The sequence below is a fragment of the Trichomycterus rosablanca genome, chromosome 20, assembly GCF_030014385.1.
Source record: "Trichomycterus rosablanca isolate fTriRos1 chromosome 20, fTriRos1.hap1, whole genome shotgun sequence".
Classification (NCBI taxonomy): Eukaryota; Metazoa; Chordata; class Actinopteri; order Siluriformes; family Trichomycteridae; genus Trichomycterus; species Trichomycterus rosablanca.
The window spans coordinates 27966413-27987489 of NC_086007.1; the positions used below are offsets into that span (position 1 = coordinate 27966413).

General features: G+C 42.8%; 1 protein-coding gene across 1 annotated transcript; it reads right to left on the reverse strand.

Moving 5' to 3' along the window:
- Positions 1-5536: 5536 nt before the first annotated feature.
- Positions 5537-20394, reverse strand: LOC134334292 (NLR family CARD domain-containing protein 3-like). The gene is made up of 10 exons (XM_063016533.1): positions 20366-20394; positions 14345-14348; positions 12843-12929; positions 10076-10283; positions 7763-9506; positions 7431-7601; positions 6592-6708; positions 6171-6347; positions 5704-5877; positions 5537-5603 (listed from the first exon to the last, which is right to left on the reverse strand). Exons 1-10 carry the CDS (start codon positions 20392-20394, stop codon positions 5537-5539), a joined length of 2778 nt encoding a protein of 925 aa, XP_062872603.1.
- Between the last annotated feature and the right edge of the window lie 683 nt (positions 20395-21077).

Here is a 21077-nt window from a genome sequence, read left to right on the forward strand (position 1 = left end):
TTGTACATCCAAACGTAACGCAATGAGTCTACCAAGAAACTTCTCTGGACTGGACACCCAGAGTCTGAGATGCACTGAACAGCGCGCACACACACACACACACACACACACACACACACACCGCTGACACACAAACACACAGAGGAACGCCAGCACAGCAGCCCATTGGGCACAATACTCAGCGTGTGGCCAATTAGGAGTGCTTGAGAAACAAAGGAAAGAGAAACACCTAGAGCCACAAGTGTGTGTGTGTGTGTGTGTGTGTTAGTGTTAGAGGGGACAGCTGTTGCTTGAAAGTCTTGAATTTCAATATTTGTGTATTTGTGTCATCGGCTGTCTTCATGTTGTCCACTAGTGAGTGTGTGTGTGTGAAATATTTTATCTGATGTCACATAATTTTTAATGCTCCATTCTGACCGGACCGTGCGTCAAGGTTAAAGGTCACGCATCTCTCCGTGGTCCGTGCAGGCCGTATCACCCAATCACAGGAAGGAAGTTTCACAATCACCAATCACGGCTCTCGGCTGGGCTTGCACTGGGGGTGAGAGCAAAGGGTCAGAGGTCAAGCCGGACGTCAATCCAGATCTCACATTCCTGGCATTTGAGGAGCGAATTTGTTCACGTTCCATCAATGAAGAACTTTCAACAGACATGATGGATGGATGGATGGATGGATGTAGAATCCTCTCAGATGGGATTTTAGAACCAGTTTTAACCAACAAGTTATTAAGACGTGTCCAGTTCTCCCCCAGCCCAGTGCACTGTCAACAGTGTGCATGCTGGCCAAGGAGAACCTCGGACTAGAACACGTATCCTCTGACATGTCTGAAGCCGTCCAGAGGAACACAACCAGACAGTAGGGGTCACTTGTGGGGGGAAACCCACACATACACACAGGGAGAACATGCAAACTCCACACAGCAAGGGAATCAAGACCAGGCCCTTTAGGCTGTAAGGTGACAGCACCACCCACTGCACCCTTGTTGCATCATATTAGCCACATCTTTTTAGCCACGTCATTTTTTTACGGTAAAACGAGCTGAACGGACGTGATCTTTCACTTCTGCAAAAGTCCAGACTTCAGAGGAAACGACCAGTTCTGTTCCTGAGTAACGTCTAGCAGGGTCAGATGACAGTCCAGGGGCGGAGGGTCAGACAGACGTCTGGAATCAAAGTCGTTTCATGAAGTCTGTGATCAGAAAAGCATTTAGATTTTTTTTTTTATTCGCTTGTATTTTTTTTTAAACACATTGTACTGAACGGGCTTGAAAGAAGCTTTAAAGCTACGGCTGTTGTTCTAGCTAAAGAGATCACACAGAGGGGTCGATTTGTTTTAATACAGTTTGTTTTTTAAACAGGACATACGATAAGCTCACAGTCAGGTGTCCAAATACTTTTGACCCTATAGTGTATGTGTTAAGGGTAAGGACTTGATATTTGACTGAATTGTCCATCTTTGTAAATACTGTACAGGTTACAGGGTTGGTGGTAGCTCAGTGGTTAAAGTACTGGACTGTTGATCATAAGGTTGCTGGTACAAGTCCCATCACTAGCAAGTTGCTACTGGGACTCCTGAGCAAGGGCCTTAACCCTCAATTACTTGCAATATATTCAGTCTAAATTTTAACTTCACACACACTTAAAGCATAATTCTGCTTACATTCCAGCACATGAAAAGTTTGATACCATGACTATCGGTATCTCTGCTGTCCGGACCAGAAATGAAATCAGCAAATGTTTCACGTCGAATAAAATGAATCGTCCGTGTTTCCTGAGTTCCACAGCAGTCGGAAGTTGCTTTGCTTTGTTCGTTTTTGAATAAGATGAAGTGTGTTGAGCTTCACTGCTGTTCCTGGTCAGGACACTCGCCTGAGTGAACACGTTTTCATGCCTTGTTGCTCTAATTTAGCGACTCTAATGTTAATAAATGATTTCCGGACTCTTGGTTGCATCGTGTCCGTGACGGCGTGAATGCAGGGCTAGACTATAAATTTAAATCACAATGGTTAGCCAGGACGAAACCTCTTTAAAAGCCAGAAGCTGTTGAATCAGCGCTTGGAACAGAATAAATCACACGATTATAAAAGTTACAAAGAAGAAAAAAGCTTCGGGTTCTGAACATCCGAGACATGAAGCAGTTCACAAGTAGCCTTGGCTTGTAACAAAAATCCTTATAAATCTGACGGAATCTTGAGAACAGAACATCTTATCACCGTTTGTAATATAATAGAGCTGGATGAAAACATTTCAACGTTTTTTCAGAGCTACACTGTGTGCTTGGTGTCTCTAAAATAGATATTTTATATAATCAGGACTGATGGGATTCATGCGAATGCTTTCTAAACTTCTACTCTGGAATCACTGACAGATTATGATAATTTAGAAGAGAATAATCCTGCAGTTAAACTCTGAAAGCACCTCCAGGTTCTCCTCCAGATAATCTCAGACAAAAAGGATTCATTTTGTTTATATAAAATGTTTTATTTAAATAGAATTGGTGTTTGATGTTAATTAAAATACTTTGTAAGATATGCAGACACCATACTTCCCTACAAACACTTGACTATTATGACGTTTGCCAGAAAAATACACCTGAAAAAACATAAAAGCACACTTATATCATAGATTTTGGGAGGAATGATGCCAGTTTTGATGTATTGCACCTACAGTACCTTTCAAAACTGAGAATCAAACCTCTCCTGCAGCTATAAGACATTACCGTGCAATACATCAAGTTTTAAGCTATTTAAACAGACTGGGGCAGGAAAAAAGAGATGGTTTTTGAATGCTTTTGGTTTATAAAACCCTAAAGTTAAAGAACCACTTTTATTTTCTTTCACCTCTGCATGTTCATGTAAGTGTTGAAATGCTGCAGTACATAAGAAGCACCGGCAGGTGGCGCCGGAACAAAACCACTTACAGGCGTTCGTTTGACGCGGTTGTTTATGTAGCATAGCTGTTCGAACTAGCATTGTGTTTATCTCTTATTTTAATAAAAAAATAACGAATTTATTAGATGATTAATGTTACAAGCCTCCTCATTTTGCAGTGCAGTAGGTCAAACTTCACTCAAACACTAAATGGAAGACATGAAAACACCCTGTAGGCTTCAGGACATCAATCATTTAGACAGCAAAACACACTTTACTAACACCTCGGGAAACTCAAAGCAACCAATCCACCTTTTGCATGTTTTCTGGTTAAAAGAAAACAGAAGACTCCTTACAGACAGTGATTAAAGACGAGTCTCCAACCCCGGTTGCTATCCAGCACCAATTGAATCAGCGGTGCCACCATGCTGCCCTTTATATATTTTAAATAGAGCTGCCAATCCATCTACTGCCACCTGGAAGATGTAAAGAAAACCTGAGTTTTGGGTTGAAACCAACAGAAATACCAAGAGAACACGACATATTTTACACACAGACTGTAAAACTGCTGTAAGGTTTGAACCCAGGCCCTAAAGCTGTGCAGCACCAAAACTACACAATGCACCACTACGACAAATACACAACACCAAGTATTTTTGTGAGCACGTCAGTTTCACTGTTTCACAGTTTCCACCATACACAGGGCTAGACTCTCTATTGTGGGTTAAAGGTCTTGCTCAGGGGTCCAACCGTAGCAACTTGAAGACAGTGGTAGCTGGTTTAGCTGGTTTGATGCATTAATCACTAAGATACCCTGCCTATAATAGTAATTTTAATAAAAATATGTTTCTTAATAATTAAAACCTTTAATAGCACAGAATAAGAACGTCATGACCCAGGTTTACACAAAATAGAAAATTAGTAAAGCAATTAGTTTCTCTCTGGAAACTTCAGTGACAATTCGAGTAAAGAAAGAAGCTCTTCATATCTATATACAGTATCATGCAAAGGTTTGGACATCCTTGGTCAACCTCTACATTCATTTCATTTCATTTTTAATGAATAAGATAAGCACTAGGATTAGCAACAACACACATACAGTGGTGTTCAAAAAAATAGCAGTCCAACACCATTAACTTGATAAATCAAAGTTTTTAGTAGAAATGCTATTTCTACATAGCAAAAAATTTACTTGAAAGTGTAGTAGAGTAATGAAAACAAAACAAACCCAACAATTAGGACATGCATGCCGTTCATTCTGAGTAATCGAAGCATTGATTGAAAGGGGCTTGTTCAAAATAATAGCATTGAGGAGTTCAATTGGTGAAGTCATTCATTCTGCAGAAGAACGGGTGTCAATTTTGGCCCTTATTTAAGGTAGGAGGGGGGCAAATGTTGCACAGGTTGGTCATAGCGCATTTCCTTCTGAAATACTGGGTAAAATGGGTTGTTCCAGACATTGTTCTGATGAACAGCATACTTTGATTAAAAAGTTGATTTTAGAGGGAAAAACATACAGAGAAGTGCAGCAAATGATAGGCTGCTCAGCTAAAATGATCTCAAATGCCTTAAAGTGACAACCAAAACCTGAAAGATGAAGAAGGAAGCGTGGAACTACTGTTTGAATGGATCAAAGAATAGCCAGAATGGCAAAGGTTCAGCCAATGATCACCTCCAGAAAGATCAAGGAACATCTGAAGTTCCCAGTGAGTACAGAAGATGATTAAGTGAAGCCATTACCAGCAAGAACTCCTTGCAAAGTCCCGTTGTTAAGAAAAAGACGTTTCCTGAATGGGTTCAAATTTGCCAAGGAACACATTGACTGGTCCAAAGAGAAATGGCTCAACATTTTGTGGACTGGTCAAAGAAAAATTTTTCTTTTTGGGTCAAGTGGCCATAGACAGTATGTCAGATGACCCTCGAGCACTGAATTCAAGCCACAGTACACTGTGAAGACAGTAAAGCATGGTGGTACAAAACTATGATATGAGGATGTTTTTCATACCATGGTGTTACGTCTATTTATCACATACGAGGGATCATGGACCAGTTTAAATATATCAGAATACTTGAGGAGATCATGTTGCCCTATGTTGAAGAAGAAATGTCCTTAAAATGGGTGTTTTAACATGACAATGACCCAAAACATCTTGGTTACAGACAAACAAGATTGAGGTAATAGAGTGGCCAGCACAATCCCCTGACTTCAATCCCATAGAGAACTTGTGTTCTGATATCTGAAACGTGTTTTTTTGAGGCAAAACCCAAAATTGCAGAAGAACTGTGGAATTAAAAGTGTAGTATTTTCAGTGCATTTGCATTTATGGAAATAAAAGTTATTATAATGATTTTGTGCTTTATTCACTTTTTTAAAATCACTGCTATTTTTTTGAACACTACTGTATACTTTGTTCCATGTAGAAGATAAACTGTAAACTTATTCTCCCTTTAAAAAAAAACACCAAGACATGGTTCACCAAGAACTGGATCAAGGGTGTCCAAACTTTTTCACAAATGTGGAACTGCAAAGACTGCTGATGTTCAGGAAAGTCAATCAACATTTCAGCTGGTTTGATTTTAGCCGAGCTTCAGGTGGTTCAGATCGCAGCCACGTTCACAGACGTACGTCCATCACGTACAATCACAAACTGTATGAGTCTGTACTGTTAGGCTTCCTGGTCCTCAGAACTCACTGGAGAAGAAACTCTTTCCGAATGAGAAGGAGGAATGAGACTGTAGAAGAATTCCACAAATTAATTAAACATAATGGATGAATATAGAATGAATTAAACATTTTTAAAAAACAGGGATCCGAGGCTGTATGGTATCTTACCGTATTAATTCCAGGTTACAGCGCGGATCCTTCAGCAGATCATAGAGCAGGTTCCACCTTAAACCTTTAGCTGGGCAGTAAACGTCCAGCTCCTTCATCAGTGTCGAGGGGTTCAACGCCACAGCTAAAGTCAGAGCAGCACCTACTTCCTCTGAAACACTGGCCACCTTCAGCCTGCAGAGAGGAAAATAGGTTTATTTAATTACTCCAAGGGTGTTTGGGTGGCGCAGATTACTGGGAGCCAGGGTTCGAATCCCCAGCGGTCCACCGACCCCTTATTGATCGCCCGTACTTTGGTGGATTGGCGCAGAACCCCAGCGCTGGTGTGCTAGTGGAATATCCAGTGCACATGGACGACTCGAACTTCTACAGGAACCCCAAACACATTTAACCCCAAAACAGACCATAATCAGAATAACCCAAGTGTTTCCTGTTGGGAAAAAATCAGGTTATTAATCAATACTCACTCGAGTTTCTCCAGATTACAGTTTGAATCCTTCAGGAGGTTACAGAGAGGCTCTTCTCCCATCTCTCCCAGCTCGTTTATGTACAGGTAGAGGTTCCTCAGGAGTGATGAGGGGTTGGAGAGCAGAGCTGAAGCCAGAGCAGTGCAGCCTTCATCTGTAATGCTGCACCACTCCAACCTGCAGAGAAGAAGAGGGAGGAAAAGTGCTGTCGTACTGTACCCTGTGTTTACATTAGCACCAGTAGAATACCTCAAAGCATCCAAAATGGTTTAAACCGAGCAAGACCAGGACTTATTTTGTGATGTCACTTTATTGCTCTTGGTTAAGCATCATTCCGCTATCAGTGTTCCTACACAAGGTGTTCCACAGGGATCAGTCCTTGGTCCTCTACTCTTTACTATCTACAGCAAGTTGATCTCACCTCAGTGTCTCCAGTTTACAGTGTGGACTCTTCAGTCCTTCAGCGAGCAGCTTCACTCCTGAATCGTGGAGCTCGTTCTTACTCAGGTCCAGCTCCTTCAAACACGAGGAACCAGTGCTGAGGACAGAGGACAGGAGAGCGCAGCTTTCCTCTGTGAGAAGGCAACCACACAACCTGGAGAAGTGACGATGTGTTAGAACCGACACGCCTACAGACTTCAACTCCAGTCACCTCAACCTTAAACCTTAAACCTACTCAAATCTCAACCCCAGTAATTCTAACCATAACCTGTTATTCTGACCCTAATAACCATAACCTTACCTTCAGTTACACTAACCCCAACCCTAACCTCAATAACCCCAACATTAACCAGTTACACTAACCTTAACTCTAACCTCAATAACCCTAACCATAATCCTAACCTCTAATCCCAACCCTTTATTTAAAACCTAACCTTAACTTTAATCCTAACCCTAAACCTGACAATAACCCCAACCCTCAGTCATAAAATTTAACCCAAAACCTTTAACCTTTAATTCTAACCTTAACCCTAACCCCAACCCAAAACCTAACCATAACCCTGACCTCTAGTCCCAACCCTTGAATCAAAAACCTAACCCAAAACCCCGACTCCATACCTTAATCCTTTATCTTAACCCTGGACCTAAAACCCAACACCCTACCCTGACCTTAATCCCCAACCCAAACCCCAGATCCTAACCACAGTCCCTGACCCAGATCCAAACTTCTGCCCCCAACCCCTCTGCCCACGTCTATATAAAACCTACCTGAAGATCTGTGCACCTTTCACTATCTGACAGTGAGGGATCTGATCTCACCTGAGCATCTCCAGTCTGCACTGTGGGTTCCTCAATCCCGTCACTAGCACCTTCACTCCTAAATCTCCAAGTTGATTCATACTCAGGTCCAGCTCTCTCAGAGAACAGTCTGAGCTGAGAACCGAGGCTAAAGCTGCACAGCTTTTCTCTGTGAGGTTACAGCCCTGCAGGCTAAAATAAAATACAAACATACGGTGATGAGCCAGAACATTAGGACCACCTCCCAATAATGTGCAGGTCATGTTCAGGGATCTATTGGATGTCAGGCTGATGGAGGTTTGTAAAAACAGTGAATGGCTGATAAATAAAGAAGAATAAAGAAGAATACTCACAGAGCTTTTCTGGACGCTTTGATTACCGGCAGCATCATCAGAAGACATTCCTCAGATTTGTCGTATTGACTCAAATGAAACTCATCCAGAGTCTTTTCTGGGTTTAAAAGCACAAACATGAGGACAGACAGCTGAGCAGGACGGAGCCGTGTGTCGCTGGGACAACTATAACCTCCGTTCTTCAAGAGGGTTCGAACCTCCTGCTCAAGAGTCCGATCCCCCAGTTCATTAAGGCAGTGGATCAGGTTGACAGATTTCTCTGGAGACGAGCTCTCCCGGATCTTCCTCTTGATGTACTCGACGGTCTCCTCGCTGTCAGAGATGCTTCCTGCCTGCGTGAAGAACCCTCGTAATCGAGTCCGGTTAGACTCCAGCGAGAGGCCGAGCAGGAAGCGGAGAAACAGGTCCAAGTGTCCATTGTGACTCGTTACGGCCTTGTCTACCGCTCTCTTGTGCAAGTCGGACACGTCGGAGCTTTGGAAAAGATCGGACAGATCTGTGGTCCCAGGTTCTGCCGGACTCTTCTTGATGAAGGAATAAAATGCGTATAAAGCTGCCAGAAATTCTTGGGCACTTAGATGCACGAAGCTGAAAACCTTTGCCGGGTGCAGACTGACGTCCTGGCTGAAAACCTGACCGCACCATCCTGAGTACAGCGATGCTTTTTGGACATTGAACCCACACTCGGTCAGATCTTCTTCGTAGAAAATCAGGTTGCCCTTCTCCAGCTGCTGGAAAGCCAGTTTTCCCAGTGTCAGAATGCTCTCTGTAGCCTGCTGAGGATTAGTGTCCATATTTTTAAGATGAAGGGCTAAAAAATGTACGAACATTTGGGTCAGAGTCTCGGGGATCTCGGGGATCTCGTTCCTCTCCGTTCCGCCCATCACTCTCTGTAGAACGGTGGCTGAAATGGAACAGAACGCAGGGATTTGGCACATGTGGTAGAAGCTGTTCGATGACTTCACGTGAGCAGTGATTGTATTAGCGAGCCTCTGGTCTCTCATCCTCATCATGAAGTACCTCTCAATCTGGGAGTCGCTGAACCCTCGGATCTCCGTGACTTGATCCACGAAGTCGGGAGGGATCAGACCGGCCGCGCCCGGTCGAGATGTTACCCATATCAGAGCGGAGGGAAGAAGATTACCCTTGATGAGGTTCGTCAGCAGCACCTCCACCGAGGCCGGCTGGGTCACGTCACACAAGTACTCGTTATTCTGGAAATCCAGATCAAACCGACATTCGTCAAGACCGTCAAAGATGAACAGGACCTTGTGGGCTCCGGAGACGATCAACTGCATGGCCTTGGTTACGGGGTAAAAGGAAAGAAGAAGGTTCGTCAGACTGATCTTTTCATGCTTTATCAAATTCAGCTCTCGGAAGGACAGCGGGAACAGGAAGACCACGTCCTGGTTTGTGTTTCCTTCAGCCCAGTCCAGGATGAACTTCTGCACCGAGACCGTCTTCCCAATTCCAGCCACTCCTGTAGTCAGGACAGTTCTGATCAGCTTGTCTTTGAAGAGGTCGCTCATTTGAACGGGCGTCTGACGTGGTGAAGTTTTTGGCATCTCGATTCGTCTCGTCTCGTGTCCCTCGTCGTCGCTTCGAGACATCTCTGAGACGTAGAGCGGTGTCTCGGTTGCGGTCAGGAGCCTCATGGTTCCATGTTGGAAGATTCCATCGTTTGTTATTTGAAATTTATTTATCAGTTCAGACTTCAGTGGCTTCTGGTAAATACTGACCAGCTCTAACACAGAAACATATCATAAACATTATAAACATCATAAACATTATAAACATCAGTGTCAGCATTAACAGACCTATTAATAAAAATCTCATAAAAAGTGAAAAAGTATTCACACCCCTGTATCCTGCCTTCTCCAACCAGGTCTGACGACCAAGAGGGTCAAATTGCCTTATTTTGGATTTTTGTCTTGTTATAGGACACATTTATTGTCGTTTCAAGTTTAACCTGTTCCTTTATCATAAATAAATATACAATAAAATCCCCACAATCATAGGGGGCTCTTGGGTGGCACAGTAGTCTATTTCACCAGCCAGAGCCGGACTGTGACGTAGACGATACAGTTGAATGCCAGGGGTGCCGTCCAAGTTCCACAACATTTTAACCTCATCTAATAACATAAACCCTAATATCTTCTGTGATGTGTGCGCCACCTGTCTGACATTTCCCTGGCACATCAACACATAGGGCAGCACACTGGTTATGTCCAAAGCCCAATGATGGTGCCCAATGTTTCCTGGTTCCTAAACTGCACTGTTCTGCTAAAGTCGTAGCTGCTGATAAATACTCACTGTTCTGCAGCGTCTTAGCGAGTTCGGCCTGGTTCATTTTCTTCAGGACGTGCAGTATGATTTTCAGTGCTCCCTCTTTGACGTTGACCTGATATTCCTCACTTTCCACGTCCTCCTCCTCCGAGCACGCTGGGTAATCCAGACACAGCAGGTCCTTGAACCTCTTTAGCTCGATCTTTAAAAGAGTGATGGCTTTGTGCTCCAGCTCCTAACATGGAATACATTAATGAACCGGGACAAAAACACCAAAAATATGAAAATAGTGAAAATAGTGAAAATAACGCTGCTGTAAGTACAAGTTCTACCACAAGTCCATCAACTCAGGGCTAGATGTATGAAGATTAGAGGGAACGAATCAAACCTGCCTAATCTGTCTGAAAACCTAGCGCTCTCTCTACACACACGCCCTTCCCATCATCCTTCGCTCCCGAGAAGAAGGCATGTCTAAATTCGAAGACGCCTCAAAATGCTTCTACTGAGACGCCTCATTCTGAGTGATATTCTGACCCAGGCAACACAAGCAACGCATCTTACTCTCTCTGTACAATCTGGTCCCACTGTGGTTTACAAGATGTAACATAAACCCTCCACAAGGGGGCATTCATGCACAAGTTTATTTAGTTATTATTATTTTTCTCTGCGACCCATTATTTTCAGTTTGAAAAAAGTTGCTCTAAAGCACGCTGACGCTGTAATTTACTGCGTCCAGATTTAGTAAAACTGTTTGAGCTCATGTGCGAACAAAAGCCAAAACATAACCTGGTAAGAGGATTACTGATAAGTGGATTAACTAGTTAATATGATAACTAGTTAATATGATAACTGGTTAATATGATTTATCTAGACCAGGGTTTTTTAGACCCTGGGTTGCGACCCTCAGGTGGGTTGCAAGTCAAAGAAATGGGTTGCAGAGAATAATAATAATAATAATAATAAAAATAAACTTTGCCCTGTGATGGACTGGCGCCCCGTCCAGGGTGTTACTGTGTGCCTTGCGCCCATTGAAAAGCTGTGTCAGGCTCCATCACTAAGAAAGTGAGTGAGTAAAATAAACGTGGAGGGGTCGCGTAAAGTTCATGAACAAAATGCGAGTTGCTTAAAAAATTGCTTGAATAACCCTGATGTAAATACTATTTACATTTTCAGCATTTAGTGGACACTTTTATCCAAAGCGACTTACACAATGAGCGGAACACGATGAGCAATTGAGGATTAAGGGCCTTGCTCAGGGACCCAACAGTGGCAACTTGGTGGTGGCGGGGCTTGAACCGGCAACCTTCTGCTTACTAGTCCAGTACCTTAACCACTGAGCTATCACTATTCACTTCTGATAGAGCTTTATTTTAACCCCCGGGGGGTCCTTATACTTTAGAGAAGCGTATTTATGTATATAATAGTGCTCTACATGCAAAAAAATATTTGATGACCGAGTAATTACAGAGTAATTTAGCATGTGTTGAATTTTCCACCGTGTTTTCGGAGCTGAAGCGGCTCCAGGCTCCAGTACGCAATGCGTACCACACCCCACACCAACGCTTCAGGGGGTCTGGGTGTGGTTTTAGTTTTACAACCCAACCTGAGTGCCAACTATTAAGCATTTTTTTCTCAAAAGCTGGTCAGTATTGCATGAAACGCACCTTAAATGTGGAATCCAGCTGATTTATGCAGGTCATCGCTGGTGTGTGTTTGTGCTCTGTGAATAAAAATGAAAAACACGTTTATACAGACACAAACATTTAACAGCATCACAAAAATAATTCAATAATTAAACAAAGCTGTTCTATTATATATAATATACATCGGCACACCTCCTTGTTTCTACACTCACTGTCCATTTTATCAGCTCCATTTACCATATAGAAGCACTTTGTAGTTCTACAATTACTGACTGAAGTCCATCTGTTTCTCTACATGCTTTGTTACCCCCTTTCATGCTGTTCTTCAATGGTCAGGACCCCCACAGAGCAGGTATTATTTAGGTGGTGGATGATTCTCAGCACTGCAGTGACACTGACATGGTGGTGGTGTGTTAGTGTGTGTTGTGCTGGTATGAGTGGATCAGACACAGCAGCACAGAATCGTCCACCAACCAAAAACATCCAGCCGACAGCGCCCCGTGGGCAGCGTCCTGTGACCACTGATGAAGGTCTAGAAGATGACCGACTCAAACAGCAGCAATAGATGAGCGATCGTCTCTGACTTTACATCTACAAGGTGGACCAGCTAGGTAGGCGTGTCTAATAGAGTGGACAGTGAGTGGACACGGTATTTAAAAACTCCAGCAGCGCTGCTGTGTCTGATCCACTCATACCAGCACAACACACACTAACACACCACCACCATGATAGTGTCACTGCAGTGCTGAGAATGATCCACCACCTAAATAATACCTGCTCTGTGGGGGTCCTGTGGGGGTCCTGATCATTGAAGAACAGCATGAAAGGGGGTAACAAAGTATGTAGAGTAACAGATGGACTACAGTCAGTAATTGTAGAACTACAAAGTGCTTCTATATGGTAAGTGGAGCTGATAAAATGGACAGTGAGTGTAGAAACAAGGAGGTGGTTTTAATGTTAAAACTGCAAAACTGTCCGGCTGATTTAAAACATAATAAAATAATACATTTGATGCTTGCTGAACTTACATTTGGATGATTTCTATCCTGCAGCTCTTATTAAACATCCTTTACTCTCTCCTCACCCTGAAAATCACGTGTCCCCCTTAATTCTCCCTGTAACCCTTATACAACCACCTCAGTACCCCTCACCTCAGATGTGTAGCCTCGTCTCCGTCTGTGGGCGATCAGTGAAGGTTTATCTGACGAGCTGAACTCAGCCGAGTCGGAACGCTCACCCTGAAACAGACCCAACACGACACGCCTTCAGAAGGTTTGCCTGTTACACAACACTCACAGATCAGCCAGGAGAAGATTCCCTCGAATCATTCTTCAGTAGACGTGTTTGAATTAAATAAACATGTACACGAACGCCCCCTTGTGGAGGCTTTATGTTACGTCTTGTACAGAGGGAGCGAGATGTGTCATTTGTGTTACCTGGGTGGCATAAAAAATCATAGACAAAATGTGTCAGGCTTGCAAAAAAGATAAAAAAAAAACCCTGCACTACATGACCAGAAATATGTGGACACCCTTTTTAATTGTTGAGTTTTAACTAGTGAACGATGTGGTGCATGAAGCGCAGTGCATAGATTTGGTGTGGAGGAACCTCAACCTCATTATTCATGCTGTTCCATCATCGTCCCAATCAAACATCTTTGGGGTGAATCGGAACACTGACTGTGAGCCAGGGCTTCTCATGTAACATCATCCAACATCACTGAGCTCACAAATTCTCCAAACGTGCACAAATCTCCACAGACACACTCAAAATCTTATCGTATGCTGTAATACTGTAATGCATGTGGATTGGAATTGGAAGGGCAACGAGCTTTTGGTCAGGTGTCCACATACTTTCTGCCCAATTTAGTCGTATCCGATTCCCCGATGGTGTTTCCCCTCTACTGCTGCAGACCTCCACTCCTGACCGAGGAGGGTCATGACTAACACACGCCCCCTCCAAAACATGTGCAGTATTGAGCGCTTCTTTTCACCTGCACCAGGGTTCATATGGAGATCCGTATCGCGCACAGAGAGTCTGTTTTCCCCAATCTCTGTGCAGCACCATCAATCAGCCAGCAGAGGGTGTCATTGCAGCAGTTATGAGGAATTCCTACAGTTCTCCCTCCCTCAGACGAGCCAAATATATCCGTGTAGGTGCCGATTGGACGTTAGCAATGCTCGAGTCCGATGTTGGTGTGCTTTACACCCTTCAAACAAGGTGACAAGTCCAGTGTTGATGTGCTTTAGTCCCTTCCAACCAGGGTGATATAAGTTCAATGTTAGTGTGCTTTACACCCTTCAACCCAGAGTGACGTTAGTGTGCTTTACTCTCCTCTAAGCAGGGTGGAGGGGATTCCTCATAACTGCTGCAGTTACGCCCTCTGCTGGCTGAATGATGGTGCTGCACAGAGACCCCCAGATGAGCCGATCGTCGTCCTTTTCACAAATTTGTGCTCGGAGCAGTAAATGGTGACTTCTCTGTGCCCATTTAAAGAGTTGTTTGACTGCACTCTTTTAAAGTAAACGGAACAGTGGTCTCTCGCCAAGGTTGTGCTGGGAGAAGATTTGATCTTCTGTGATTTAGAAGCTCCTGGAGCAGCTTCATGTGCGACAACCTTCCAGCAAATAGCAACCTTAAGCGTAAAGCTCACTCGACTGTACACAAGGAAAAAAGGAAAAAAATTAGAAACATTTCTGTGTCTTGTGACACTTCTGGCTTTTCTCCGGACCTTGACTAAGGTGCTGTTGTTTTATATTCTTACGGGCACAGAGAAGTCAAAGTTAAAGCACATTTTAGTACTTAGTACGTCACCGAACGAGCAAAATAATCAGGCGTGTGTGGATTTTATAACCTGCAGAGTTTCAGTCGATAAATCTGTGAGTTTCCTGCAGCTGAACTTTTCATCTCAGTTGCACAACAGAAGTCAATAATAATCACATCACATTCCTCAGCTAAAACATTAAAACCAGTTTTTTCATTTTAATATAAAACCAAACGTAGATTTCTAGTAAAGCTTTAGCAGTAAATACTCACGGTGTTTCCTGCTCTCTGTGCTCTGTAACCTTCTCATATCAAACTGAGGAGAGTTGTTTTTCTTTTCTAATCCACCCGCCCGACTGGTTTATTGCTCAAGGCGTTTACCTTACTAACCCCAGAGCGTAAAAAAGCCTGGGACTAAACACACCGGCCTGACGAAGCTTTACAGAACAACCACTCATTCATCAGTGTTAAACACACACACACACACACGTTACAATAAAAACAACAACAGGGCTTGGGTTTGGAACGGGTGTTTATTCCCTCAACAAAAACACAAGCACACACAATAAGAAACTCACGTCTACAGATTCATTCATTCATCTTCAGGAACCACTTCATTCTGAACAGGGTAGGGCTGGATCCAAAGCCATACCGGAAACACTGGGTTTAAGGCAGACACACCCTGGACTGGGTTCCACTCTCTCACACAGAGGGGGAGATTCAAAAGAAGTGGCTCAGTGGCTCAGTGGTTAAGGTACAGCACTTGTAATCAGAAGGTTGCTGGTTCAAGCCCCACCATCGCCAAGGTGCTACTGCTGGGCCCCTGAGCAAGGCCCTTAACCCACAATTGTGTACATGACTGTAAGTCGCCTTGGATAAAAGCTTCTGCTAAATGCCAAAAATATAAAATGGAAATCTGACTGAACACAAAATGTAACTCCGTCTCTTCTGTCTAAAACTATGTTGTTATTACACCCATAAACATCTTATTATTTTATTTTCCATGATCCGTTCATGCTGGTCAGGGTTGGAGTGGGTCCAGCACCACATGGAAACACTGGGCGCTGGGTCTGGGTGTCCCACGCTCCTACATGCACTCAGTCATTAAACCCATGGACGACATAAAACCAGTCGTTCTTCTGCATGCTTCTGGAAGGTAAAAGGAAACTTATGCTAACACAAAGAACATGCCAAACTCCACACACACACTACCTACAGCACAAACAATCAGCCATAAAATAACCCATAGTAAAAAATAAAGCTGAGACTAGCAACAAATAAGCAACAAATAATAAAATGGTATCCAGGATACTTTCTGTTTTGAGTGTCGGCGTGGGTTTCATCCGGGCGCTCCGGTTTCCTCCCACAGTCTATACTGATACAGGCAGTATCTAGTAAAACTGATGAGGATCACTGACTGGTCTCCAGGGTCAAATTATAGCCAACGAACTTCAGGTCAATCAGGCGAATTTACAGGAGAGGTTTTATCTCATGGAATAAACACTGTTTTATGATGAAGATTAGCATACATTTTGACTATATATATACATTTTATAAAAAGTACTGGAGTGCAGACTCTGAAGTAGATTTTGGTGTATTTATCATGTAAAGAACCGGAACATTTTAACTTTCTAGGCAAATATAAAATTCCTAAAAACAGACAGACCCCTGCATGCCTATTTATTTATAAGTACATGCATTCATCAGGCCTGATTGTTTATCTCTTATATAACATCATAATTATTTAAATCACAATAAAGATCGCACACACAATCCTAAAATAACTGATGAAGACATTTCTCAAGCATTTAGAACTTTATTGCTGTGTATCTATTCAGACTTACACAAAAGCATGCTGTATTAAAAATGTAAGAGAATATGAGGCTGCAGTCGAGTTCACTGATGGGTCTTATAATAAATAAACGTTTATTAAAGTGTCATTAGTGTTTAATAAAGTGAATGCAGTAAGGATTCCTGATGTACACACAAGACACGAAAACGATAGTAAAAGTCTCTCATCCAGCATTTATTCATCGTCCAAATACAAGTTTCATCCTGCAGGAGAAACAGAAACAGACGCCAAATACACAAACAGAAACTGAAATAAAAAATAGAAACTTCAGCATTTAAAAAACGTGAAATACATAAATGTGCAATAAAATGTGCATGGCATGTCGAGTTCCTAACAGTTGTGTATGCCACATTCAGGGATCTATTAGATGTCTGGCTTTAGGCTTGTGGGAGAACATGCAAACTCCACACAGAAAGCATTAAGGCCGCAAGTCGGAGACTCGAACCCAGGCCCTTCCTGCTGTGATGAGACATCGCCACCCACTGTTCCACCTACCCTGCACCAGGTGTTATTTAATGCACTTATTAGTTTAGTGTTACTAGTAGTTTAGGAACTTATCAAAAAGCGTCTCCTTGTTGTTCTCAGTTCGGCCGCTGGGTGTCAGTGTTGTTCCATTAATACTGGAGCTGAATCGCCGCTGATCCAGATGTTTGCTGATGGCTCAGAAATGGCTGATTAAGGAAAAATGTGTGTGTGTGTGTGTGTGTGTGTGTGTGTGTGTGTTTGTTTTTTTAAGTGCTCCATTAAATCCAGATGCTTTTACTCTTTGCAATTTAGTGATTTGCTGTTTTGACTCAGGAATGCGCGCGCACACACACACACACACACACACACACACACACACACACAAATGCCACATGATTTAAGAGTGTACTGCACAAAAAGAACAAAGACATCAGATTTTGGGGGTTGTACGGGTCCCAAAACCTTTAGTAAACTGTATGAGGAGGCCTGCCAGAGCTTTTTAGGTCAACTGTAGGTAACTGTTAATGTTAAATGGAAATGTCTAGGAACAACAACAGCTCAGCTGTGAAGCCAGACAAGCTCAAAGGAAATAATGTAGAAAGTAAAAAGAAATTGGGCTGTAGCACCTACGACCGAGCACTAATCTCCTGCTGTAAGCTTATTAGGGTCTTACTGTATCGTGTTTGAAATTAAGATCTGTTAGAATGGTGTAAAGCACACCGCCATCAGACTTTGAAGCAATAAAAACACATTCTCTGTAGTGAACATTCTGACTAAAGAATCTGGATTTGGTGGATTCCAGGAGAGCAATACAGCACCAGCTGAAGAGGAGGAACTCGGGGTGGTGCTCAGCCCACTACTGCTGGGTTCCAGGGTTCGAATCCCCAGTAATGTTATCAGCCGGTCGGGACTCAACATACAGACATTACTGGGGGGAAACCGGACCCACCGTGACCCTGAGCAGCATTGAGTGGTGATAAATCATAAAAATTAAATAAAAAGTTCCAGTGACTGAAAACAAAATATAAAGAGAGACTCGGACACACGGCGAGTGAAAGTCAAACCGTCTCTGGTTTCAGCGACACCTCAGTATAAAAAATGGATGATAGTCTGAATTATTGAATGTTTTACACACACACACACACACACACACACACACACACGCACAGTGACACAGTGGTGTAGCAGGTAAATCAAGTGCTGCACAGCACACGGGCCCCAGGGACACGAGTTTAAAAATCATTTCCAGTCCCGCCCGGTTTGAAACACCAGAATGAAACACTTTTATTTGTCATATAAACATCTACACGTGTACAGAACAATATAATTATTTTTCTGCGTATCTAGTTTGTTTGAAAGCCCCTGGAATCAAGAGGGCTAAGGGCCTTGCTCAAGGGCCCAAGAGTGGCTGCATGGCGGGGATTCAAACTCCCAACCTTTCGATTAATAGAACTCCTTTAGGCTACCGCAGTTCCAACATTCATGTTTGTGACATTCAGTCATTACTTTTATCCACAGCGAGAGTTGACCCACCCCTTGCTCCGAGGACCCACAGTGGCATCTGTGCAATGTTGGGTCTTGAACCATCAACATTCTGATTACTAGTCCAAAAAATTGAACTGTTCTGCTGAGAACCCTCATCAGAACTCAAGATCAAGATGATTGAATTTAACACTGATTGTGAGTCCCTAAGAATTTAAATGGAGGTTACTCCCAGCAGTCATGTTACAAAATCTAGTGAAACACTATTAACTGATGAAAAATGCGCTGGCAGCGTGGGTAAAACAACACCGTCTGAGATGGATAGTTTAATTATCCAAAAGTTTATTGCCTGGTGTGTAAGTGTGTGTGTGTGTGTGTGTGTGTGTGTGTGTGTGTGTGTGTGTGTGTGTGTGTGTGTGTGTGTGTGTGTGTGATAAATGTAATAAATCTGTTGTGCACCTGATACGTTTTTACCACCACTTTCTCCCGATCAGGGTTGTGGTGGGTCCGGTTTTCCCCAGTATCACTGGGCGGATTGCGGTTACACACCCTAACACACATCATGTCTGTATGTAGATGCCTAACAGGCTGATAGCACTGCTTTGGATTGGAACCCTGGATAAGATGTAGTGGACTAGTAAGCTAATAGTTTACACACTTTGCTTTGTGTGCAAGACGGTTGCTTTTCTTCACCTGAATGGGTGTGTCTAAAATACCTGAGTTTGGTCCATAAAAGGGGTGTCCACATACTTTTGGCCATACAGTGTAGATCCAGCAAACCAGTGTGTGGTTATATAGCTCTGTTCAGACTGGATTTGTTTATTAGAAGGAAGTCTCCTCAATTTTAAGTTAAGTATTCGTACGGTACCGGCCTTAAACCTAAATGTCATGTGTCATGTGTGGTCATGTGACCTTACTGTATATACTTTCAATAAATGAAGCGGCATTTAACAATGAAATGATGAATTGTTAATTTATCATCACACTCTTCTAATCAAGATGATTTTCTGCCTCCTCTTAGTAACATTTCAGTGTAGAGAGGATGCAGATGAAGCTCTACCCCACGCATGGTTCAGATGACGGAGGGTATTGGGATTAGACCCTCCTAATTAATACTCAGATCCCCCTAAATAGGTAAAAACAACAGTTTAATGAGAAGGGAGGGGGGTTGTTAATTAGCTAAACTGTAACTTCAGACAAAATAAGCACGACTGCAAACTCCAGACATGAACATGAGAAATATATATTTATATTTATAAAATTGACTGTATAATTCACACACAGACCAAGAAAATAATGGAAAGACTCATTCGCTCGTTACTGTTGGGAATTCCGGGTGGGTGATTTTTAAAAAATTCTATTTTATTTCTGCATTTTCTCCCCCATTTTATTGTCATCAGTTTGTCTCCCCCTGCTGGTGGATCCCTGATTGTAGGTGAGGAGGGTATATTGCCACTCACGCCTCCTCCGACCCACGCACAGCCCTTAGCGGAACCCTTCTTCACCCATACATTCTGCACAGGCGCCTCTATCCACCAATCAGGGTCCTTACACAGTGTTTGAAGACCCTGCCCACATAGTCCGGCCATCCCGCCCTAGCAGAACATTGTCTGCTGCAGGCACTGCCAATTATGCCTGCTGGATGGCGCCCAGCCGACCGGTGGCAATGCCGAGTTTTGAACCGAGGAGTTCAGAATCTCTGTGCTGGTATGCTAGTGGTATCCCGCTGCTCCACCTGGGTGCCCCTCCGGGTGGGTGATTAACTACAGTCAGTACCAGATCTCCTCAGAGCCGGAATAAAACAGAACAGTTGCAGAAGCACCACACAAGTGTGCACATTAATAGGAGCTGTACGTATATTTAATGAGCAGCTTTGTGAATCTAAGAGGAACTTAAATAAATATAAATAAATAAAAAATAAATTCTTTACTGACTGAAACCGAGTTGCAGATTTTCTCTAAATGCCAAATCACAGCTCAAGTGTTTAAGACCTTTTAAAGGACGGTAATACAAACCTGTGTATGTGTGTGTGTGTGTGTGTGTGTGTGTGTGTGTGTGTGTGTGTGTGTGTGTGTGTTGCTTTGCTCATTTGGGGGTTCTCAGATTTGGTACCTGTTCCCTTGTTCTTTGGGTTTTCCCATCGCACCCTGTACTGAACACAGTCATCTTTATTCTTCTGGAAAAGTGAAAAGAGGTGATCAAGTTCCCCTTAACACACACACACACACACACACAAACACACACACACACACACACAAACACACACACACCGACTATTCTTTCACAATTAATTATTAATGAAACAAATTTGCTATATAAAGGTTTAACATTTTATAATGAGAAGCAATATAAACAAACAAGCTGCTCAGTACCCCTCATCTGACACTTCGACTCATTTTTCACAAAATGAATCTCAGTCAAACTTGTCCACAGACGACACATTACCACTCTCTACCCTTCCCTGTGTGTGTTTTCTTAGTGGGTGGAACCGGTGGCTCTGGGCTCCTAATTAATAGTAATTAATGAGGAATTAAAAGTCCATGCCACATTTAAATCACATAAATCTAATATAATTAATAAATAATAAATTAATTAATAATCCAATCTAATTTTGCCACATTTTAGGAAAACTAAGTATACACGAATTGAAAACGACTCTTTAAAGTGAGCCGACTCATCAGCAAACGACACATCAAATCACTACCGTCCAGTATTTATTTATCACTACCTAAAATTCGTTAATGTGGAGGTGGAGATTCGGGTTTGAACCAGAATCTATGAGTGCACACACCTGAGTGCAACCCTATTTATATGGGCAGAAAGA